At 41.0% G+C, this 26,230-nt stretch overlaps 1 protein-coding gene across 2 annotated transcripts in view; it reads right to left on the bottom strand.

The window, feature by feature from the left end:
* Nucleotides 1-300: 300 nt before the first annotated feature.
* Nucleotides 301-26,230, bottom strand: part of runx1 (RUNX family transcription factor 1) — a 53,345-nt gene continuing 27,415 nt past the window's right edge. The window contains exons 1-8 of one of the 2 annotated variants that reach the window (XM_084713365.1): nucleotides 24,289-24,827; nucleotides 21,333-21,484; nucleotides 21,121-21,231; nucleotides 18,602-18,758; nucleotides 11,199-11,303; nucleotides 8,701-8,904; nucleotides 1,114-1,260; nucleotides 301-1,030 (exon numbers count right to left, since the gene is read on the bottom strand). In XM_084713365.1, coding sequence (XP_084569491.1) covers nucleotides 483-1,030; nucleotides 1,114-1,260; nucleotides 8,701-8,904; nucleotides 11,199-11,303; nucleotides 18,602-18,758; nucleotides 21,121-21,231; nucleotides 21,333-21,484; nucleotides 24,289-24,316 — 1,452 coding nt within the window. In that variant the 5' untranslated portion in view covers nucleotides 24,317-24,827 and the 3' untranslated portion in view covers nucleotides 301-482. Of the gene's footprint in view, nucleotides 1,031-1,113; nucleotides 1,261-8,700; nucleotides 8,905-11,198; nucleotides 11,304-18,601; nucleotides 18,759-21,120; nucleotides 21,232-21,332; nucleotides 21,485-24,288; nucleotides 24,828-26,230 lie in introns of those variants that run through there. The other variant, XM_084713364.1, reaches the window with a different exon arrangement.

Here is a 26,230-nt window from a genome sequence, read left to right as displayed (position 1 = left end):
TCAAAGATGGCCACGCCTGCTCTAAGCGTGATTCCTGCGGAGGACAAGCCGCAGCTAGAAAACCTCTCCCACAATCATCTAAAGCGTGGGAGTATTTTAGACGGAGACTCAACTTTTCTGTGCACTCTGCAAATTGGAAATGCCTCCCAGCCGTAAAATTGCTCGACAGGAGTAATTGAGGGGAAAACACCGAGGTGCTTTATCAAGATGCAGCGACTGCAAGACACTACTGTCCTGTTTACTTTTTGTCTCCACCTAAGCTTTATCATATAACATCACACCATGCGTAAATGCATAAATCCATGTGTCCAAATGTCATAAGTTTTAAGTCAAGTCTTTAACTAAAAATTACTGATTGTTTGGTCAGGGAAAGCATCTTTTGAATTTGTGGTCCATGGCAAAAAAACAGGGTCCACCATCACATAACCAGGTCGTCACCTTAAATGAGTGCACCCAAAGTGTCCTCCACATCCGCGGCTGCTTCAGTAGGGTCTCCAGACAGCTTCAGCAGCTGCCATGTTTGTTGGGGAGCTACTGTGGCTGGACTCCACCTCCACGCCCACTCCTTCGTTCTGATTGGGCAAAGAGGGGTGCAGGAGGGAGGAGCCCGTGGAGGCGTTGGTGCACGGCGGCAGGATCCTCGGCGGGGAGCGCGAGTCGCCGCTGCTGCCTCCCCCGGCCATCATGGAGAACTGGTACGAGCCGGCGGCGGTGGAGTAGTACAGGTGGTACGGCGAGGAGGTGGACTGGAAGGGTCCGTTCTGAGCCTGGTGGGGGGTGTTTGCCGGGTAGGGAGGAGGCAGGTAGGTGTGGTACCTCCCTGCTGGAGTGGTCGCCATGGCAGTTGCCATGGTGATGCCGAGGGCACCATTGGAGACGGGGTTATGAGAGGGAGCGTAGGTGAAGGCGGCCGCTGTGGGAGGGTAGTGGACCCGGGGGTCAGAGAAGCGGGAGTCAGGCAAGGAAGGGAGGGAGGTGAAAGGCCGTTCTAAGGTCATCCTGGGGTCGCTGAATGCCGTGAGGTCAGGACCTGAGAGAGGGCAAAGGTCAGAGGTTACAACCTGCTTACTTTACTGTGTGTTTCCTCTGGGTGTACATGCTCCTGTGTGTTACCTGTGAGTCGCGAGGACAGGTCACTGAGCGAAGATCGACCGGGCGAAAGGGGATTGGCTGTGTGGACAGTGGGCGTGGTTATCTGGCCAAGGTAAGGATACGATTGGTCGTAGGACCAAGATGGAGACGACTGCATCTGTCTGGAGTCTGAGAGAGAACAGAAAACAGAGAACAGAGGTTGTTTTTCTTTATTTAAGTGCAAATTCAGAGATTTAGATGACACTGAAGTTAAATCAGATTTGTTTATCAAATCAGATCCTTAACACAGACTGGCCACACTGTTATTTGCAAGTGATCAGATCGACTTAGTGTGTCCAGACATCATCAACCGATGGGTTGCTGTGGTAATGACAAACTGAGCTAACCCCGATGCATCACTATGACATCATCGGGGTAATTTTCTCAGGCTGTGAAACTTCCTCCAGATGACATTATACAACTGAGTAACACTCCTCATGATAAGTGAACTGAACTCAATGCATCAAATCAGTTAAATGCTCCTTATATAGTATTAAAGGAGTATTACAATTTATTACAACTTAAGATAGTTATTTATACATTTGTAGAAAATGTTTTAGAAATCTAAGGTTTACTCTCAAGCTTTTGACTGTATCTCATGGCCGTCTTCAGCTAAACTTACTCAGGTGTCATGTGACATATGAATTGAATATTACCTCTAATTACACAAAGTGATGACACTTTAGCAAGCTCCATTTGTTAAAGAAGGGAGAGACAGGGGAGACGATCAAAAGATCAAACAAGCAGAAAAAGAAGTGAACCCTGAGTTAAGAATATTTCATCAGTTTTGGTTTGGCCCAGAACATATCTTAACATACTGAGCTGCATAATTTGTGCAGAAAGTCTTATTTTAGTAAAGGCAGATTAAAATGAAGTCTTGAGACAGAAGCTGTTGATCGTGGAAGGAAGAGAAAAAAGAGAGATGGAGGAGAGGAAGCAATTAACTGAGTGTGGGGGTGGACGGATGAAGGGGAGGGCTGTGTGTGTGTGTGTGTGTGTGTGTGAGAGAGAGAGTTCTTTCATTCAATCCAGTCTTTTTCCCCACAGTCTAATAAATGGCACTGATCACCCACAGACTTGCAGACAAGAGTGTGTACATGTTTGTGTGTGTATGTGTGTGTGTGTGTATGCACAGACAGACGAGGAAGCAAATTGTACACAGCAGCCAAGACGTCAATGAAGGCTTTTCAAGTCTCGCCAAGAGCTCTCTCAAGCATTGATGTGTGTGTGTGTGTGTGTGTGTGTGTGTGTGTGTGTGTGCGTGTGTGTGTGTGTGGTATATCTGGGTGGTGGTGAAACCCAGGCCCTGTGCCAAGCCACCTCCTTTCCTGGCTTCCCTCCCCTGGCAGAGTGCACTAATGTGGGGCAGGAGTCACAGACGACTGGCTGCTTGGAAAATAGATCTAGAACACACAGAACCACAACTCTGTCGCGTTTTATGGTCTAATAATGAGCGGCAGAAATAATGAGACTCCTATTATATGTATTTTATGTAATCTAAACATTCAAATTTGGGAAAAACAAAAGGTCAGTAGAGAACGTGGTTCTTTCACTGGTGATTTGAATTTTCCACATAACCTGAAGGATTTAATGTTTCTTAATGGTTTAAGAACATTCTCCTACTTATTTAGCAAAATAAACAATTAAAAAAGTATGTGGATTATGTGAAAAAAACGCACTGTCACAAAGCTGAAAACAGGGCTATTGAAAAGACAGCGATACAGATTAACAAGGTCAGGCTATGTCGAGGCAGGGAGGCATTTTATTTAGTGTCACAGGAGCTGCATGGCTGGATCAATCTGCTAGGAGACTGGGGACAAATATTAGCTTCCGGGCATCGTGCAACATATTCCTCTGCTTTAACAATACATGAACCCAGGTTTATTGTGTGATACATATTTTCATCCCCTTACCTTGCTGTCAGACAGCCTTTTTTGACAGGTAACCACTATTATATAAGCCAAATATCATCTCCAAACCAACCAAACTCCCTTGGTAAAATCAATAATTTTACCTCAGAGCACACAGGAGTTTCTGGTTAGCTTGTTTGTGTTGTGTGACTTTGCTGTTTCAAAGGTTTAGTTGCCAAAGGAGTTTGGTTGGTTTGGAGAGTGCAACATTTTGCTTTAGTTAAGAGCGGTTTTCCAGCAGTACATTGCTTTGCTTCTATGCTGTGCTGTAGGCAATACAGCGGAAAAGTACCTCATACAACCCCACTTCAAATAACCCGAACTATCCCTTTAAGGCAGCTATCATGTCAGTTGATGCTGGGCTTTGGTTTTGCATATTCCTGAAGTTATGGCCGATTGTAGCGCCACATACCAAATGCCTCACAGAGATCCTGGGGCTTTTGAGGGCTGTTTGGCCCCAGGGCAGTGACCCACTTTGCTCCATAATCCAGCCTTGGCTAGTACAGTATGAACCAGCCAATCCAGGCACAGGTCGGAAACTGGGAATGGTTGAAGAGAAGCACAAAAATTGCCAATGGATATGGCCTTAAAACACTAGTTAACGCTAGTATGTGATGCTTTATAAAGTCCTCATCATGTCAGTACAACAAACTTTTTTCATATTTTGTTCAGTTATTCAATATTGCACATATTAAGTGTAGGTAACACATTTTACATACTCTTTACAACTCCTTGCTGCCCCTTTTACTCCAGCAGAGCCCACATTCGCCTTGATTTCATCTGACTTTTATCATGTGACACTGCTCTGTGTATTTTACATCTGCTATGAGCTGTAAGTGGTTTGGCAGCAGAGGGAACATAGACTTTTACTGCGCCACCACACATGTGCAGACTGAAGCACCACAGCACATGCATGTGAACATTTTAATACACACACGCGCCTCACATTACATTATTGTACAGTATTTATTACTCACAGTTAGACGATTTTGAGAAGTGAGAGAAGGGAAGACGATTATTAAAAGAGAAATGAAAGCTAAGCGGGGGGGCTGATGATGGGGGAGAGAAAAGGAAAGAAAGGGGAAGAGAGAGAAAAAGAGAGTGGCTTAATAACGGTTTCCTGTCGCTATTTTCATTTTTAGAGGGATCAGAAAAACACAGAGAGCGGGGAGCACTGAGAGCAACCTTTCTGTTTCTCTTACAGCTACAGCGTGTCTGTTGTTTTCTCGGTCTCGAACCACTACTCTACATTTTCTATTTGTTTTACGTCTTAGCTTGTTGTCAGTCTAAAGAAGAGGGGATCTTATGATGCAAAACATGTTTGTGAAAGCTACAAATACTGCAAATAAAGTTTAAACACAGAGACAAATAATCCAGGGTCACAGTCAGCCATGGTATGCACTTTGAAGCTGCAGATAAAAGATACGTTGTACTGTAACACACCTACTTATCATAACATAACATTTAAATAGAATTATATAAATGCATTTTCATTTTCATCAGTTACAATACTGAACTGCAGTTTCTCTAATGGCCACAAGGACACAATTACTTTGCTTGAGGCTCTCAGTATTTGGATTTTGTTTGCTCATAGTGTGCTTTAACTGTACTGTATTTTCAATTTTGTGGTTATTTTTGTTTTGTAGCTTCCTTTATTACTGTAAAAAGTATTGTGTATAAGGTGTCTGACCTGATTTATTTGCGGTCTAGTCTGGACTTTTGAATGTAATTGTAGATTGAGCGTAAAAAATCCATACAAATTTGCAGAGTTGTGTCACATGATTTGGACTTTACTTCACTTGGACTTGAGCCTTGAGCCTGAAGATTGAAGTCTGTCAGTTAAAAAGTGTGCCACAAATCATTTCCTTTCCTTTTCATTCAACTAACATGCAAAACGTGCAGGTTGAAAATTATACGTGGAGAAAAAACAACTTCACTTCAAGGCTCTGATGTTAAAATTGCATTACATTTGATAAATAGTTACTTAGGATTTGTTTAGGACTACAAACACAATGTTTAGGACTTGGGACTTAAATGCAAAAACTTGAGACTTACTCACAACTTGCAAAACAATGACTGGTTCTCATCAGTGCATATTTGTATATTGAAGCCTCTTTATTTGGCTTTTTGATGGGGATGTACAGCGCTGCATGGTGCTGTATGTGGAGCTCATGACAAACCTGCAATGTGTTCTTCTGATGGACATGCATCATCACACTTCAGACACGCAGTCAGAACTTTTTCTTCCAAATTCAGACATTTATACATTTGCTTTTAATTTTTTTCTCACAGTAGCACTTCCTGCCAGCTGACTCTCGTTTCCTCCTCATGGCACAACTTGCTTCCTCACTCACAGACGCACACACGCATGCAAACGCGCACACACACACAAGAAACAAGCACGTAAACACACACATGAACGCCACTACCACAGAAGGCAGAAGAGGAACAGATACTGTCTTTTGGTGCCACAGAGTATCCACGGCAACCGCAACACACACTCTCACAGGTACACACACACACACACACACACACACACACATATACGCGTACATACACACACACACAGACCACAATGGATCTCACCAAAACCACAAGGAGGAACAATGAGGTTTGATGCAAGCGCAGTGCACAAGTTTGGGAAACATCACTCACACACACACACACACACACACACACACACAAAGGGCCTGATTTACTAAAGGTTTGCGCGTGTAAAAACATGTGCAAACTTGATATCACCAGCAAACAAATGTGCAAACTGTTCTACTGACAATGCACATTGAGTATTGTGTCTTTCAAATATGGAGGACAACACACTGTCCTCCATTGTGCATTTGCCTTAATGAAGATGCAATATGGGGCATTTCAACCCTAGTGTGCAAAATACTGCGAGGAGAAAAAGCAAATAGGTTAATTTAGCACACACACTGCAATTTACCTGCTAAATAACTTGCAGTGACTGTGACTGCATCTGTATTTAATACGTTTGAAAGGAAGGCGCTAATAGTGTTACTGTGGCGAGGAGGAGACGATCTCAATTACAGTCATTTCTCATGAGGTGTTTGTTTTAACAGCGCACACCTTCCCTGGCTGCTCAACTGTGGGATCGCTTGGATTGAAAGACCCCACCAGTGCCTTTTGCTCTTTGCCTTATTTCTTGCCATCTTCTTGCCATTACTTTTTTCACTGTAGCTCAACAATATGTTTAATTGCCTCCTACTCTAACACCTACACCTACACCTGGGATCAAATTTCATTTTGAGCTTGCAGTCATTCTGCTTTCCGTCCAAACCCCCTATGGCAGAAACCTGTCATACACAAAACCCTCATTTACATACTGCTGTCTCCACAGCATTTGCACCTGTTAGTGATAGTTAGTATAGATCACCCACAAAACGCACACACACAATTTTAACATTGTATTCAGCATTAATCTGCACATTTTGCACTAAAAATGTAATAAAACTAACAAATCTTCTGACAATCTTCCTCAGAAAATCAAAAAAGGACACTTCTTTCACACACATTAGGGTAAAGGTTCACTTTTCCCCTATGGTTGCAGGGAGGACTTTGAACTAACCATCAGGGAATCTGTGCTAACATTAGGGGTTGACATCATGGATGTATAATTAGATGTGGATACAGTGCTGGAGGAGGGGTCAGTTGGAACATTGCTCAGCTGAGCAGGAAGCCAAAAAAGCCACTTCCCACTGTAAAGAAACTATGTGTATGAACGCAAACTTCCGCTGGCTAACGTGTGGTTTATCCTTCCGCAAACTTGAATGAGCATAAAATTATTTAACTGTGTGACCTCTAAACTTTATAAATGTTATTGTTCCAAATGCATCAAATCTGATATTGAAATTAGTCATTTTGTCAGGGTTGTGTAGTATATATACCTGCCTCTTTCTAAATGCAAGTCTATGGGAAAAAGTCCTTTTTGGGCCACAGTGCATCATATGATGTGACTCCAGGAAGTCACTGTGTCATGCCAAGAAATAACTGCGTCTATTAACCCTTGTTAAAGCAGAACAACATTTTTACTCTTTTTTTTAACAGATTAAACTAACAAGATGTAACTAATTATTTATTGTAATTTACAGGCTTTACAGGTTCTGGTAGGCTAATGATATTACCCCCTGTATCAACTAACTCCTGGCTTGTTTCTTATATGAGAGGTCTCTCTCTTGCTCTGTAAGTAAGTGAATAATCACATTTTAAGGCACAACACTCTCATCATGGATGATAAGTGAAGTCCTGCAGTGTTCCCACTGTGAACTAACTGACTACCAAAGACACTGTTAAATCATTTACTAAACTAAAGTGACAAGAAGTGACAGAAATCCAAAAACCTCCCTTTGTAGCTTCAAGAGAAATGACGCCTGACCTGGTTCAGCAACTCTACCTCATTACACACACTGAGCAGTCGTCTAGTCTAATGGCATCGTCACACTGAGTTTCTCAGTAATCTTCAGTCCTCAAAATGAAGTCAACTTCTGAAAAGACGGCAAAAAGGGAATTTCTTCAAATTCGTCATTAGAGGGGGAAAATACACTAATGTGTTTTTATATGTTTTCCAAGAAAGAAGGAACAATTTTGGAATACAACCAGTACGGAAAATAATTTTCTCTTCTTTTAAAAACAATGACTGTTCAGGTTTCCACACAACTATAACGCTGCATGACTCAAAGAACTTTTCTGGCGGCCATACTGTGGCGTAATTTACTGAACTTCACAATCCCCAGCCAATCACTGACCTGAATTTGTCCAGTCTGATGAAACTGAATACAACTCTTATTAAAGGATTGTTATTTTTTCAACTCAGACCTCAATAAAATGAGGATATATAGACACAGACAGACTACATCAGTAGTTTCACAGATTAGAAAACATGGCAAATCAGTGCAGTGCTGATGTGTCATGGCTGGTAGAAACAAATGCATCATTAGTGTTAACTACAGGAACTCATTTCCCATGTAAAGTCATGTCTGAATCACCTATAAGTTTCCTGTTGTCTCAATGATGTTTCACCTTTTCTAAATAATTGCATCACTGGGATGTGTTTGAGCTCATGGAGAAACTGCAGCAGAGTTCTTTCTCAATATTAAAGCTACCTGATCAAGGAGAGTAAAACTAAGTATCCCTGAAGGTGCTTATTTCCGTAAGACAATGCCAAGACACATTCTGTGCGTATTACAACAGCGTGGCTTTGTACTAAAGGAGTCTGGGTGCTAGACTGGCCTGGCTACAGTCTAGACCTGACTCCCATTGAAAATGCATGTTGCACAAAATACGACAACAGAGACACAATATCCCAGCTTTTTTGGATTTGAGGTTGTATAAAGAAGTGAGAAAAACATCTCTAATCGTTGATTTTATATGGTTTATATTTATCATTCAGATACAGAGTAAGATGTGTTCTGCTGTTCTGTAACAAATTTAACACGAACTGAAATATCCGAGTTATGGCACATGGATAATAGGATATGTTTCCTTTACAATTAAATTAGGAAAAGTGGAATATTTGCAGCCTCAAGCGACAGTAGGATATTTGTTACTTTTTGAAAATGTGTCTTTGATTCAACTTGAGGAAACAACATGACCCAGACAACAAAGGCGCGGTGCTTTTCGACGTTAATCAGATTTGCGTTCTTACCAGCAGTTATCTGGGTGTGCGTGGGGCTGGAGAACGTGGCGGAGTTGAGCGCTGCAGACTGGCGGGTGTTGGCGGAGGGTTGATGGTGGTGGTGGTGAGGGGGCGTCACCCTCATCGAGCTCCGCCTCAGATGTTCCAGCTCCGTTAGCCTCTCAGAGAACGCCAGAGCGCCCGGTTTGACCTCGTCGATCTTCTGACGATGACCTGAGACAGAGATGTGACATGAAAGTGTCTTGTTTCCCGATGGTGCAACACAAAGAACCTGTTGTAATCATATTCTTTTAACAGTGTCTACAATGTGTCCTGGACCACATTAAAGGACGACCTACACAACTGACGTCCTCTAAGTTCTTCATTTGGTTCCATAAAAAAAATCACCCAATTCTGACAGTTGCTGAGTTAGCAGAAACTTTACAAACTTTGTCAAACAGTGTCTATGACAAATTCTTCATCATTCCTGCCTTTCTATAAATTTGGCTTTAAATGCATCACATTAAGTTGTTTCTTTCTTTGTAAAAACACTGGCAACTGCAATGTGACCATACTGATGGCTACTACTCTCTGAAATACATCTGCCAGCTGACATTTAGCAGCTGTTTGAACACAACTGATTTCAGCATTTACACTAAAGTATTAAAAGCAGACAACAATTCATTGATGATAAACATGTCAAACTTTGCAAATACGGTAAACATGGGCTACTTCTTCTTCATGTCCCCAGACTCCCTTAAAAAAAAGTCACATTTTGTGTGCTGCTAAGTTAGAAGAAACTTTATAAAACCCTGTCTTCGACAAATTTTTAATTATTTGCACCTTGTAATAAATTCGGCGAATGTTATACACTGGGTTTTTTCTGCTTTGTGTTAAAAACGCTGTGTCTGTTTGTCCCAAACTGTGCTGATGTATCTATGGAGCGGAGAAGTGAGATCTGATCACAAGTGGCACGCGAGACAAGTGTGAACATACACACTGAAAGCCGTCCACTTGCGATTGGGTCACCCAAGATGCATGTTAATACCAGGCGTAAACAGGTTAAAAGATGTCTTGAGGTGATTTGTCAGCAGATTACTTGATGCTTGAAATCTGATTACATAATCCAGGGATTACAGTAACAGTTACAGCCCAACACAGGCTATAACAACAACCCGACATTGTTAACACACTCTGTCTGCTGTTGCGTTCGGGAATCTGACGACGGGCGCCGCATAGGGGTCTGGCTGTCTCCCTGTATGTGTGTGTGTGTTGGTCTGTCACGCTGTCTGTGGTGTTGGCTGCACTTCAAAGCACTGAGTCTGAGCTCCAGTTACAGGCACTTCCTCCCAATGGGGGAAGTGTGCATGTGTGTGTATTTATACTGCGTGTGTGTGTGTGTGGGCGAGTTAGAGACGAGTGATGGTTATTCACAGCTGAGCGGAGCTGGCAGGAGTCTTCCTCTCTTTCTGTCACCTCACTGACTCCTCCGACCACTGTCGCTCAGCTCAGCTCCATTTAACATGAATGAGAATTATTCATATAACACATATTAGACTTCATTAGCAAAAGAAAACCTGTGTTTCTTTTTTTCCTGCTTTCAATTGCCAGTAGAAATCCCCGTGTTTCATCACAGTGAGTGGGAGAGGAACTCTGCTGTGTTGCATCAGGTTCCTTATTGACTCACTCATCTGAGAGTTTGTCTGTAGGGATTAGAGGCATGTCTTCACTGAGTATCTACTTAGTTTACTGACTTCAATTCAAGAATGTGACAAATATTAAATATAACTTTAAGAGATCAAATAAAAACATTACAATTCTGTTAGCACATAAATAAAATTATTGCACTATAAACTATCATGTACCAACAGCATGTCAATGATCTGGAAAGACTGAGGTTGGTTAAATACTTGGTTAAAGGGAAAATTCACCACTTTTTATGTCAGCGTTGATTATAGAAGTAGTCAATTGAAGCAACAAATTCCTCAGTGAATGCTCTAAGCTTGCGGAGCCGTGCAATCAGGATGCACCGCATGCAACCTTCCCATGCCCACGATCACGCTGTCATGTATCACCACCCTAGCCGAGAGTGCGATAGTGCTAGGTGACAAAAATACTCATCTAGCCTGCCCCTTGCCTACCAAAAGGTGGAGACTAGAAATCCAAGCTGAAACAGGCTGCAGTTCACACCAGCTACATCACTCTGACATCACTGGATGCAGGAAGAACAACAGATTTTGCAGAAGAAGAACGCTCACTAAATTTAAGAAGAATTTATTGCTTCAGCTTCACTACATTTGCCATCACTGATTGACAGGAAAAGATGTGACTTTTCCCTTTAATGTTTAGGAAAGATCATGCTTAATAGTTGCCTTTCTTTTAGTTTCCCTAAGCTTACCCATAGTAGAGTTGCCAGAACTGGAGAATGGTGAATTAAATAGGACCCTAAACTGGTCCCTGTTGGACTCGGTGTGTTAATATCTGCTGAGGAGGAAAACTGTCAACATTTACGTGTCAGCGTTACTCACGTCGTGGCTCTCTGGGACCGTCCACCGTGATTTTAATGGCTCTCTGGTACGTGGCCACCTGAGGAGGGTTGGTGAACACCGTGATGGTCAGAGTGAAGCTCTTTCCTATGAGAGAAAAGGAGAGCAAGAAAAGGGGAAGAAAGAGAAGCGTTAATTAGTAAAAGGATCTTTTTCAAGCGATAATCTCCTCTCTCCTCAACTTCTCCCCTTTCTCTTTCCTGTTCTCCCCAAATATCCTCATGGTCTGCTTAATGCATTAAGTCATGTAAGTAATGGCCCCCCAGATGGGAATAAACCACATGCCACACACACAGAAAAAAAAGGCACGATGAAGAAAGAGAAAGACCATGAGTCTTGATTATGCTGAGGTTTTCGAGTTAAATATCACTGAGTCCTGCTCACACAGAAATTCAACCACACGTCTTTGCAAAATAGCCAAACGCCCATTTCAAAAAGCTGGAGCTGGTGAGCTAACAGGTAACAACAACAACGCTGCACGCCATTTCATTCAATTCATTCAAAGTTACTGAACAGGGGAAAAGAAGCTCTCCAAGTTTGCACCCTGTTAGCTTGGACAGTAATGGAACAAGACATATATTTGTACCGTCAATTCTTATCTCTTGTAATTAAGACGAGGCCATAGAACAAATGATCAGTTCCTTTTTGCTGAGGTGAGTCTTATCAGTACTGTTGCTATGGTTACTTGCAGCCTAAATCAGCCTGAGCACTGATTTAGAAAAGAGAATAAAGCGTTGACCATAACTATGATTAAAGTGTCCGAATATACATTTTACTTTAAGGGAGACCTGCCAGCCAATCAGAAACAAGGGTTTAATTTGACCATGGTATAATCCAAAAATATCAGCCATAAAAACCTGTATCAGTTGAACGCCGGTTATATCCGAGAACAAATATATGTTCACTGTAACAAGTGTTTGTGCTTCACATTTAGAGGACTATCTGCGTGTGTGTGCGCCTGTTGCGGGGTCGCTGCCAGCCTCAGCTTTGGAAGTAGCAATCACTCAACACTATGCTTGCTGCGAACACACACACCCACACACTCACACTCACACACATGCGGACCACCGCTGTTGTTGTGTGCCAGGGCCGGAGTAAAGTTACCACATGCAGACAGTCTGATGCCACGTACAGCAGACACATGTGGGTGATGCCAGGTGTTACTCTCACTTCTCTCACTCCCTGCGTGTCTCCTTTCTCTCTCTCTCAACATTTCGCTTAATGAAACTTCAGTTTCATTAATTAATTTCATGTTAATAAAACTAAAACATCCGAAAAATCTGCTACAACTTTTCAAAAGACAGACTAAAGCCTCAATAGGTGATCGGCACACCGCTCTGTCACCACACACACACATCAGACTCCACATGATTTGCATTCATTACAGACAGTACGTGTTATTACAGGGACAACAAACAGAATTTAACCTCGAAGTGTGGAAGTGTGTATTGTGCCACCAGCTGAAATCCAGGCAGAAATACCATTGTTTTACTTGTTTCATAGTAGTAAGGGCAAACCTGAATACAGGACAGGTGGCAGATTAAGGCAGCATGTATGACAAAGTTTCAATTGTTTGCTCGATGCACACGTTTTTACAATGATTTGCTTTCTACACTTACTTTGCATGGAAAATATAGTAGGTTTAAAATTAGTGAAAGCACAAAATATTAAGAATTAGGCATATAAATACTTTAGAGAAAGACTGGTTGTGACTGATAAAAAGGCAAACATATTGCACATCTGTGATCGGACAATGAATGGGTATTGCTAGGGTTTTAATGATACTAATATCAATACTAGTACTGCTTATCAACATAATACTTGACTGACTTGACTGGGTATTCTTATTGATACTACTTGCCATAAGTTGGTGAAAAAAGTAAAGACATGACATGAAAAGATTTGACAAGATTCATTATTTAAATTACTTTTCATGCAGGCGTAGCAAGTTAAATTGTCTCCAGAGTTACTGCGTTTAGCTTCATCTGGTAAAATGTGGTAACGTGGTTACACCGTAGCCGATGCCACATGGGCACCACAAGAACTGTGATTAGCTGTTTATGTTTTTTCCCGCTTTAGCTCATCACTCAGCTACATGAACAAAAGAACATAACATAATGAATGAAAAAAATGAACATAAACACAGCAGATTACACCTCATCGGGCTGCATTCAGAGTGTGTGAAAAAAAGCAGCCTTTTTTATTAATTCGAATCGGGCCAGTCGCAGCCGACTCAACCAGCTGAACCAAGTTCTCGTCCGGACAGATGTTGCGCTCGGCACTTAAACATGCTTCTACTGTTTGCCTCATGATCATTCCAATATAGAAAATGAAAAAAAAAAAGGCGCTGTCTAGGAAGATTAGTAAACTACCATGCAGTGTTTTGCTCTCTGACAAACTGGGCTTCCTTCCTTCATGTCTCACTGGCTTTACATCACAAAATAAATGAAAGAGTGTGAACACACAGTAGGGAGTTTAATTACAGCCATATCCACGGCTGAAATCTAAATCAAAGCCTGCACTATCTACAGTTGATGCACCAGTTAAGCATAAATCCGACTTTTCACAATGTCCTTTTACGGCATGGTGTTTACTTGGCGAAGAAGTCACTGATTCAAATCGGCACATGGGGAATGTGTTGTTCTTTGTGCCACATTGAAATTGAGTGTAAATCATACCTAACTAGCACAAATTGGCAGTTTTCCATGCTGATAACCACTAGAGGGTGTGCTTTCACCTAAAACCTCCTCCTGTCTCTCTTTTCTCTGTCCTTGTACACACTTATAAACAGCGTACCTATTGTATACTGTATATTCTGCTCTATACACAGTGTATAGAGCTGCATATAAACAAATAAATTGTGCAGTATAAATTGTATACAGTGCAGAGGAAGATGGAGTGTGTTTTTGTGCAGGTTGTTTACACAGGGACGGTTTACAGTAAGAGAGAGACAGACAGGAGCAGGGAGAGAACAGCTGAGGTCTTTGTGTCTGTTGTGTCTATCAGCCAGCCGGTGGCATCACACACACACACACTCACTCACACACAAACACAGACACACACATAAGATTACTAAATCACAAAGGGGAGTGTGTGTGTGTGTGTGTCTCGACAACAGTGTTTTCCGGGACTTTCTCTCTAATCACCCTCATGTCTCTCACTCTCTGTAGATAAGAGCGGATTTCACACATGAGGTGAGCTCTCTCTCTCTCTGTGTGTGTGTGTGTGTGTGTGTGTGTGTGTGTGTGTGTGTCGTGTCAGGGCTTGCTGAGTTGGGGGTCGTCCAGTTTTTCTCACAATAACCCGATCAGACGGGATCTCTTATTTACACCATCTTCAACAAAGCAATGTGTGTGTGTGTCCCCGAATAACAAGGTGGTTGTTTGTGTTTGTGGGTGTGTGTGTGTGTGTGTGTGCGTTCACACAGAGTCAAATATTGTGAAAGAGAAAAATGACAGTCCTGTTTAAAAGAGGAACTAAAAGAGACGCTGGCTGCACATGTACACATGCACACGCTCACACATATACACTGTTAGCAGGCTGAACCATCACATGAAACAGACCTGACAGGTGCTGCATCATCTGCAAACAAGTTTTCTTTTTCTAACATTTAATTTACGCTCTCACTAGTGTAGTAGTGTTTAGTTGTTTTTCCTGTTTCTGTCTCTTGTTTATAGCTGGTAGATGTAACAGCACCTGTTATTCAGGAACCTGTTTCACCAAGTTTGCAATGTGCAAGCTCATGTTTTGCAGCAGATCATTCCTCTTATTTTCAAACATGTGCTGATTGAGATGCATCATTTGCAGAGGTTTATGCTATTTTTTGCTAACCCGCTACTTAGTAATTTTCAATTTGGGTGCTTCTTATGGCCGTCAAAGATCCACCAGACTGAATTCCCTTGATGGTGTTCCATTGACAAACAGCAGGGCTACGGCAGCATTAAGGCTGAATCAGGGGCTGCAGCGATTAGCCACAGGCGGAGTGTGTGTAGGTATGTTTATTTGTGCAGAGAAGATTACTGCTGTCAAACAATCAGAAAATAGTGTTTTATTTTGTTCTCAGAGATATTTTGGGCCGAATGTAGAGAGAATTTGAATGCCAGCTCCTGATTAACCACTGGAACGTAACATCGGGGCTGAATTTGTTTAAACTTTCTATGTTGCATGCCACTGATTCTACCTGAATGAGACCTGTGGCTTTGTACCGACCAGACACACACACACACACACACACACACACACACACACACACACGCACACGCACACGCACACGCACACGCACACGCACACACACACCAGAGAGCCTCTCTGAGCCATGAGCGTTAGCATGGCTAGCTACAACACAGAAACTTTTTCAAAAAGGGCTACAAATAGCTCTTCTAGAAACTGTCAAACTCTCCAGCAGATGCCCCCTGTGTCAAGTGTTTCACCACGGATATGGAAAGTCTGACAGCAGCTGCCAATGGTTGGTTAACTCTGATGACTAGGTGTTATGGTTACACTGGGACTGAGACTGGTTTCTCAGAAACTTATTATCCCAGGATTAACCCTTTGAGATGTATCGTCTCATTTTCAAGGGGGTCTGAAGACTGGTTTGTAACGTCATCACCAAACCAGGAACTTCCTGTGAAATCACTGTTGATGTTTTGATGTTTTAAAACACCAGAAGTGAGCTCTGTGGATTTGGGAATGCCGTAACTAAATCTGGCTTTCCTATTAAGGCGACACTTTTGTAAATGTGCTTCAGAAGACAGATTTCAGCTGAAGGATTTGATAAACCCATTAAGTCTGTAAATCATCAACTTCAAACTGAAACCGATGAATTCACTCAGACGTTCTGTGATGAGAGAAACAGCGACTGATATGCAAATCCACAGAGCTGCTCTACGCTGTGTAACGACTGCACAAATCATGAGCGTATCAGTGTCGCTGTGTGTTGTAACCAAGTGCTTCTGCAAAACATGGAGACTGACTAATGATGACTAAGTTTGAGAACTCACTCCCACACGCATGCATTCACACACAGAAACACACTCAGAGAAACCACTAGTCAAACCACCAAACCACTCATTGCTGCTGGCTGCTAAACTAACCACTTCCCACACATTTAATGACATTTTAGAGGTTTTTTTTTTATGAAGAAACTCCACTTGACATGTGGGCTGATGTGGCTTCTTATCATACAATACTCAAAACCCTCAACGTATTCACAGTTGCCCGATATATCTTCATGTCATTCCTTGGTGCCACAGTGCTTCACTGTTGTCAAAAAACTATTAAAAACACGCCAATGAGCCGCTGTTACACGGGGTGACCCGTTCCTTCATTTCAATGAGCACACATACTGCAGTTTATTTTGAATTGAATCCCACACACACCATCCTGCTGATGGAAATACTTACTACAGCACCAGATGTGGTTTAATCCACCGCTGAAAATAGTCCCCAGCAAATTCACTATTTCCTCCAGTTGGACTGATGTTTGCAAAAAACTACAGAGGCAAGCTGTTTTAGGAAATTACTGAGCACTTTAAAAAGACTGAAACTATATATTTGTGAGGTCTTTTTAAAGGTTTGTGTTTGAGAGACACCAACGGTACAAAAGTCAAAGTATTTAAGAGACAGACTGAGACATTGTTGATTTGAACGTTTAGAATAGTGCCAGCCTCATGCAACACAGAGTACTGTAATTAGAATATAAGGGCAAAGCAGTGCCACCATTGGTCTGTCAAATCCACACTGGTCAAAGTCATTGCTGCATTTCCGGTCACCAGCTGATCTATTTCAGACACGCTGGCAAGACTCTGAGGATGGCAATGTTCGGCCAGACTGAAATATCTCAACACCTACTGGACGGCGTGCACTGAAGTCTGGTTCATCCATGTTCCCCTCAGGATGAACTGTAATTAATTTGGTGATCCTCTTTCATCATACTATGGTTTATGAACAAATGTAAAACTAACAACATTCCCATTGGACGTCAGATCAGATCGAGAAATCTTGAATGAAGGTGAAAAGATGCAGTGGAGGATGAAGGACAAGCAAGTAGCTAAAACTATGTTCATCAGCCAGCATCAGTGTTACGTCTCAGGGTTAGTTCGAAATGTGACCATGCGGCTTGTTCTGTATATTAGATGTTACTGCGATTGAGTTGGTTTTTTTTAATTAAATACGATTAAGCGGGCTGTCTCATTTTCACTGAAAAACAAAAAGGAAAATGATGGGTACAAATACACTGTGACCAAACTTTTAAGACAAACGCCATCAAATTAACAACAATAATAACACTAACCATCTGATTCCCATCAGCCTCAGCTGTACTTTGAGCTTATTCCTGATAAACACATGTTCACATGCTACCAAACTATTATACCTGCCATGTTATCACTGCAACTCTAAGCTTGTTAGCGTGCTTATTTTAGCATTTAGCTAGTATAACCTCAAAGAGCTGCTAGCATGGCTGTTGACTATAAGCTTTGTTAACAGAGTAGGAAATTAATAGAAAAATTTAACTACGAAAGTTATTTATTACCAACAACAAACAGACAAAAAGACTGTAATTATGAACGTTAAAGCTGCACATACTGTTACTGTAACATGACAATAGTGGGCAATAGTTGGGGGATATAAAAACATATAAAAAAAAGGATGAAGCTATAATGAAAACATATAGTTAATTAAAAAAGCATATAGTTAATAATAATATTGACTGCATTAAATGGGTGTTTCCTGCCAAACTGTTCCAGCTATTAAAAACCCAGCATGTTTTGTAAAATACTCCTCAGATAGAGTGATGCAGGGAAAGTGAACCTCATTGTACTCTGAGCTGTTAAATTTGCATGAAAACAAATTTCTACTCCTTAACTTTCTTCATTTGAATTATACTGCACATTAATTATTAAGATGCTAATTTTTCAGCAGCAAGAATCTGTCAAATATTGACAGTCATTGCTGGGGAGTACCTGCCATTTCTGTGTGTGCGTGTGTGTTTGCGTGTGAGTGTTGGCAGAGCTTGTGTACACAGGTCTGGTGTTTTAAATAGATAAGTTGGGACATTTGCCTGCGACTGATTTAGAATAACTGTGGTCTAGTGTGTCCGTTAAAGACAGAGAGGGGGAGGCAGAGGGAGGTAGACGTTGAATGGGTTGATACGAGGAAGTTGTCTGTGAATACTGTTTTTATTCACATGTACTTCCCCTAATTTATCCATGCTGTATTGTGTGCTCGTGCAAAGCTACACCTATTAAGTTTCAACCGGTGTGAGATTTTAAAGCTTGTTACTGCTGTCACTAATACTTGATGTCACAATAACTCATTAATGCCTTCACGGAAAGAAAATCTGCATTTATTTATTAACTGTTTTCAGTTATTACATGTGGACTGTACCTCTTCCGCTGCGTCCAACAAAGCGCAGGTCGTTGAATCTGGCCACTTGGTTTTTGATGGCGGCTGTGGCGTTGCGAAGCTCGGCCGAGTAGTTCTCGTCGTTTCCTGCCATCACCGTAACCAGGGTGCCATCAGGAATGTCACCCAGGGCAACCACCTAAGAGCGGAGGAGAGAAGAACATGTAAACTGCAACTCACATGGTAAAAAAAAAAAGAAGATCATATTCATGGAAGTTTGTCACCAGTTTTTCTGACTTCTGTTTAAGATAAACATGTTCTGGGTTTCTGAATGTTATGAGTGTTATCTTTTTTTTCCTGCTTTCCAAGTAGATTTATGACGTCTTATCTGGATGTATATGAATATGAGAGATACAACTGATCCATGTAAAGATCTCACACACACACACACACACACACACACACACACACACACACACACACAAACACACACACACACACAGTAAATGTAGGTGCACATAAAATGCATCTGATCCCAGCGTCAATTTTATTGACCTTAAAAAGGTCACAGAGAAACAGACAGCTTTAAACTATTCAGACTCTCAAATGTCATGTAAAAGATGCAAATGATGAAATAATGAAACTCTCCCAAAAAACGTGCGTTAAATGAAAAAGTGTGACTCTCACTCAGTGCACTCGAGAGCACATTGTCCTCCTCCTCCTCCACACCTACGCAAATACAGAGCCAGGGAAGCCGATTTCCATATTAACGCTAATCGCAGCAGGCCATCGGTGTGCAAATGACCACAGCAGATAATGTACTATGGACAGTTTCTCATTTAACCCCGAACACTCCAAGCGAGTAACCACAGTCTAAAATAACAATGACACTTTCAGGTTAACCTCAGTTAACCCTTAATTTCCTCCTTTAAATGTCCCCTTTAAAACCAAGCAAAAGCATTGTTTTCCAGGGAATAATACAAGTCCATCTAAGTGGCTCTAAGTGGCCTTGAGAATGAGGTGAAATATCAATAAGCTGATGCTCCAATAATCCACCAATGACAGCATTGATCTGAGCCTGTGGTGGAATGTGATTGGATAAAATTCTTCTGTGATAGTAAAGCAGCAGTTGATAACATGGGTCCTGGCCTGCAAATAGTTTACGCTCAAGAATTAGGAGAAGAAAATAGAACACACACACACACACACACACACACACACACACACACACAGGCAGGCAGAGAGAGACTGGCAGCAATGGAGCATGAAACCAGTTCAGCAGAATAAACAAGACAAAGGAAACAATTATGAAGCTCTCAGGCCAGTGCGTATGTGTGTGTGTGTGTGTGTGTGTACATTCTTTAAACATTTGTCTGTGTATATGTTCCCATTGTACATGTGTATATCTACAGTATAGTGTGTGTTTCTTTAACCTGTGCACAGTAAAGCATGTTCATGAAGTGTGTGTTTGTGTCTCTATACCATCCTGTGTGTGTGTGCATGCGCATCATAGCAATCATCCATTATCAGTAAAAGGCAGTGACATCCGCTCATGACACTCCATAATGATGCATAATGCACCAAACTCACACAGACGCATGTGCGAACACTAATGCATAAAACTCAATAAATCAATCAGTTGTGTGTTCTGCGGCTAAAAGCTGCTTTTCCACAAATGCATTTTGTCTCAAAGTGCAGGAAAGCGTCCACATCCACACACACATCGATGCATGAGGGAATACACACTGCAAAGAATATGAACTCATCATACTGTACATGTAAAAACATGAAGCTGGCTGTATCAAATTATTCTGTTTTTTTCCTTATAGAAATATAATATTAAACACTCTAAAATGGAAAAATAATTTACATTAAAAGAAAATTAAGAGAAAAATTGCAGTATGAACACATGTTTTGATGCATTACTGTCATCAGGCTTTTCATCACTGCCCACTGAAAACCAAAAGTAATTATGCTTAAAAAAGTCCCTCTATCTCTCCGTTAAGTGAAAAAGCACAAATAAATTTAACTGTCATTTTGCTCCAAACTCCTCCATTAGCTCACATTAGCACTGAAATAATTAGCCAATGAACCAATTAGTCAATTCACATTAATGACACGAGAACTATTTTGAAAAGCAATGAATTCTTTGAGTTATTTATTGAGCCAAAATGTGAAAGAATCACTGATTCCAGTGTCTCACATGTGAGCTTTTCTTTACTGTAAATGTAATATTTTTATTATATTGTATCAATACACCAAAAAGTATCAGTGTTGTATTATATAAATTAGTAATATTGAAAATGCTGGTGAAATGCTTTTGGACTAGAATAATAAAAGAAATTGTTTTTGTGGACAAATGTTGACAAAGTTTTTCTTTGGAGACATAATTTACAGTTGAAAAATGGTAATAAATCACATTGTATCCCGCTATCGCATTCATCATACCACAAAATGTTCAAAATAGCAATAATAATGTAATGTGACATAAATATCATGATGATATCATGTAGTGGGGCCCTTTAATGTAGTGCAGTATAAGTATAAAATAACACACACACCTTAAAAGCAATGGGCAGGGTCTTGTTACACCTCCAGTGTGTGGGCAGCACAGAGCAGAGGAAGTTGGGACTGTCTGTCTTCACCAGCTCACCTGGATGATCCGAAATCACCTGGAAAAAGTAAAAAAAAAAACATCACAGTGAGATTTGATGACATTCATTACTGGAACAGTATATAGTGAATGTATATATTTAGCTCTGTGTCATTTTACCTCCACCATGCCGCGGTCGGCCATGCGCAGTTTGCCCACTAGAGCGGCCCCGCCTCCGGCCTCCTGGGCGCCCAGGGGCAGGGCCTCGGTCATCTTCCCCCCCGAGGTGAGGGTGGTGGAAGGGGGGGTGTAACGCCGGCCAGGGGCTGGGTCTGAGAGACGAGAGATGAGGCTAGATGAGTTCGTTTTTCCTTTCCAGATTCTAGTCAAAATGTCCAAACAGCTTGAATTAATTTTTATTAACTTAGTTTTACAGTTGTTTTGTGTTAAGTGACAGTGACTGTGAATTGTTGAAGTCATTTTTTAGATAAAGATGACAACAAAATCACTGGTTCCAGCCTCTATTCTGGTTTCAGATGTAAATATCTTCTGTTTTTCTTCATCCTCTATAAGAATAAATTGAATAGTTGTGGGTTTTGGGCTGTTTGTTGGACAAAACGAGTCATTTAAATACATCTTTGAACTCACTGGATATTCTGACATTTTATAGAGCAAAGGATTAATAGATTAATAGAAAAATTAAGTAATTTTTAGCAAAGGTGCCAAAAATCCGGCTTCTATTCTGGTTCTCTGTCTCCTATAATACTAACTTAATATCAGACAATACCTTCAAAGTCGTCACTTTGGCGCTTTCTTTATTTTTCTGACATTTTAAAGAGCAAAGAATTAATGGATTAATCGAGGAAATACAGTTTATATTCCTATGGATTATCTTCACACAAGCTCTGAGCACACAAACAAACAACTTAAATTGATAATTGGTTGATTTGGTCTTAATCTTCTGTAACATTTTAGCTTATATTCATTTTGTAATAACTCTCATACAAAGAGAGCTGGATGACTGTAAGAGAAAGAAAGCGGATGTATGAAATCACACATAAACACAGAACACACACACATTCAGTGCATGATGACACACACAGTGATCACACTGACTTGAATACCAGAGTGCGTAGTCATGAAACTAAAGAGAGCAGCAACGCTCCTGCACTCATCCGCCCTTTCTTCGTCAAACAAAAAGATTAAATTCAACTCAGTTCATGTCACAAAATGAAGAGAACTGGTGAGGAACGAGAATGAAGCAGAGGGAATCTGATAAATGAGCAGTGTGTGTGTATGTGTGTGTGTGTTTGTGCCTGTCTGTCTGCAGCGTCAGTGGCTCCTGTTGGTTTGTCAGTCAGCCAACCCACAATTGAAGCCACATGCTGGTGGTTTGGAGTTTAGTTTACAGTTTGAAATCCTCCCACTGCTACCATACAACCATACAACTGCAACCTCACTGCTGAGAGCTCAACCGACAGGCGCACAGCCACATTAAATCTGGGCGTACCTGGGGTCTGCTAAAAATATTCAAATAATTTAGGATGTGACTGGTGTATCGGCGCTGGAAAGTTACAGATTCTTGCACCAGAGCCAAGCAGAGTCACAAGCAAATCAAAGTCACTGTGGACGAAGGAATAAAGGAGTGAAAAATAAAACTATTTGTTTTTTCCCTAAATTTTAGAAGCTGTGATATAGCTTGATTGTCTGATCTTATACAACAGTTAACAAGGTATCGGTGTTTAAAGTTAGACTCTGTGAAGGAGGCAGTGGGGTCGTAGATTTGTGCTTACGGCCGCGGGTCGGCTCTGCACCAAAAGGCTGAAACATCATTATGTGTTCTGCAACAGAAGCAGTTATGTGAGCTGAGGAGAACGGGCTTTTGAGGCAACTCTGGATTACAAATTTCAGTTTATCAGGAAGTGGCACATACCTGATGAGAAACACCATTTTTGTTAACTTAAAAACAAAACAAAAAAACAAAATACAGACTCTCAATCATCACTTATGACCCACTGGAAGCGTGTGGTGGTGTCTATATCTGCAGAGACTCTGCCCTCGGCCTGTATTTTCTCATTTTCTCAGTACGCGCTGTGTTCCAACCCAAAGCCTCTGTATTTAGCATCCTGGGAATGAGACTCAACGATGAACTTTCTTTTTTGGTGCATTTACAAAAAGCTACAGACAAATCGTACCAAACCTCTCCTGAAGTTGTCCGGTAACTCTTGTAGGTGACTGACACACATTCAGATAATTATAGATTTAAATACAACCTTGATTCCAAAAAAGTTGGGGGTCTTTGTTAAATGTAACTAAAAGCAGAATGCAACTATATTCCTATTCATACATTCACTCATTTGATGCTTTCTGTTTTTATTTATGTTTTACATATGCGTCTCAACTTTTCTGTAATCTAATATCAGTCCTATAACTCTCCTGTGACCATGATACACGTGACTTTACACCTTACATACATTTTAAGGCATCATAATGGCATTATAATAACATTACAGTATAGCAATATGTAATTATTAAGCATCAGAAAAGCTTCAAAGTGTTTAAATGTGGCTGAGCACTACAGTATATGGGGAGGTTTGGTTTGGAAACATATGTGTATTTTTAAACAAGGCTTTTTATACTTTATTTCAACTAGTAGCTTCAATAATTGACAATGTTATCAATGTCTGTGTCCGTGGTCTATGTGTGTTAAGCCTGAGAAAGAGAATTTTTCTGCAATATCTGCAGTATGACCTCCTGTCAGGTTGTTAGCTATTAGATTTAAATCTAAAGAAAACAGTGGAAGAGGTTCCCAAACGCAGCAACATCATCATAAACACACACAGACACGGAAAGACATACTTCCTGCAAGTGAGTGTTTCTTCTTTTCTTGATCTTTTCTTTTGTTTTAATAAGAAGATGTTGAGTGTTAAAAAAATATATGACATTAATGGAAGTTCATGCATCCCGGTGCAGAATAACGGAAAGGAGGGAATTTATGAATGATTTTGTATTATTTTTCCTTCTTTCCACTCATTTCTTTCCGACAAACCACGCTGCTGGATGTGATGCTGTTGACTGCAGCATTCAAAGCATTAGAAAATAACGCAAAGTAAGTGCGGAAAGAAAAGACTTTTACCGTATTTTGCGTCCCACAGGAACACCATTTGTGCGCCACAGTGCGCCCACAGATACTCAACTTCCCCGATCTTCACTATAAACCTCCTGATTTCGTGTTGAAATCAAGACACAGACGCTTTTCTGTGTATTTGTCGGCAGCTCGTCACGACTTCTTGTTATCTGTCCGTAGAGATTCACTCAGCTGCGGCGCTTTGTCCCGTCCGGACGCGCCGGATTTCAGCCTCTGTGCGTAAAAGTCCGAAACAAAGCGATGCCCAGGGCAGATTTCCAATACTGTCCTGCGTTTTCTTGAGCTCTCTGTGCGGAATAAAAGTCACTCTGAGACTTGTGGTGGATTTCTAAGAAGTCTCCAAAGCTCCGTCTGACTCCTCGCACCTCAAATGAAGCTTCCACACACGTTCGTCATCAAAAGTGGAAACACACTGACAAAACATGAAGAAAATCTTAACTATTTTCACTTTAATCTCGTTTCATCCTGATTTTATTAAACGAACACACCGCTACATATAAGCCACGCTCTCTCTACATGAATGGACATCCCGCTGACAGTGGCAGGCTTTTACCGGCAGACTTCTGCATTTGCATCTCATCTGCGCACCGAGCAGCTGTCAGCCAATGGAGACCCTCGCCGCTGAAGGGGATTAACCAATCAGCGTTATGTCCGTCCGAGCGGAGGCGGGGTTTAGGGGAGAAGGAGAGGGGGAGAAAGCAGAGCTGCATGACTTCCTCCTGCGCTCAAGAAACAAACTGACTTCATCTCTCTGAATGTGGTCAAAAACATCCCTGTGGTATAAGGCAGGTGAGTGTGTTTAATCTATTTAATAGGCTTACTGTTTGGAAACCGAACAAGGAATGAAGAGAGAGCCAAACTTGCAGACAAATGTGAATTAAAATCTGTCTCCCCAAGTAAAACTAAATAAAATGTCACAACTTCCGTGCCAAAAGTAGTTCCCAATCTTCAAAACTCAACTAAATAATATTATAAATGCTGTCACTGCGACCGGTTAAGATGACAATAAAGGCAGTGCGTCCAAACAAGGCTGTCAGTACCAGATATAAACAATAGGGGGCAGTAGGTGATCTAAGTCCTGACACCGGCTGCATGTTGCCTCCTGGAAGCCCCAAATCAAGAACTACACCATCGAAGTGCTCAAACCAAACTCAGTTTTCAACAGAAACAGTTAAGTCTGACTTCAAACATGTCCTGAATTCTCTGGAGCCAACTTCCAGTTTAAATATCACCCACCGACTGTAGTTTGCTTCAATAAAATGTCTTCGGTTGGAGTTAAATTTACAAAGAAGGGCCCAATTTTTGCAATTCTACTTGGTCTCGCTATCTGAATTCAAATAATTTCTACAGAAATTGTGCACTCTCTCACTGATTCATGCGTTATGTCTTAAGTTTTTGTTTTCCATCGGTCTTACTTGTTTTTTAGACAGATCTAGCACATTTTACGGTGCTATTAAAATAGACTGTTTCGATGCTTAAATCTATGACTGTATAAGAAGTTTTCAGTCATTATTCTTTAATTGCATTTCTGTTTAATTATAATTTGAGACATATTTTTATTTTTTTTGTTATCTGTTGTATATTATTTGCCAGTAATTTATTGAGAAATGATGATGATTTAGTGGAAGAAATACAAAAAACCAAAAAAACCAAAAGGTTCCTATCAAGTAAAATAATATGCCAATAAATAGATATATGTCCTCAGCCATGTTGTACTGCCTGTGTAATTTTTTAAAAATCCTAAATTGTCACATATGTGAGGGGGGTTTGGACCTCCATGTAAAAAAAATGCAGCTTACTGCAAACAGCACTGTGATGCATTTATTTTTAACAAACAGCTGACAGATGATGAAGTGACATGTATCTGCACCTCAGTCATCTCAGCATCCCAGAATGCATCCTGTTATAACTCGGCTTCAACTTACACGTA

The sequence above is a fragment of the Lutjanus erythropterus genome, chromosome 24 (genome assembly GCF_056507025.1).
Source record: "Lutjanus erythropterus isolate fLutEry1 chromosome 24, fLutEry1.hap2, whole genome shotgun sequence".
In the NCBI taxonomy this organism is placed as follows: domain Eukaryota; kingdom Metazoa; phylum Chordata; class Actinopteri; order Lutjaniformes; family Lutjanidae; genus Lutjanus; species Lutjanus erythropterus.
Note: the sequence above shows the minus strand (reverse complement) of the source record. Positions and strands in the feature narration are given on the sequence as shown.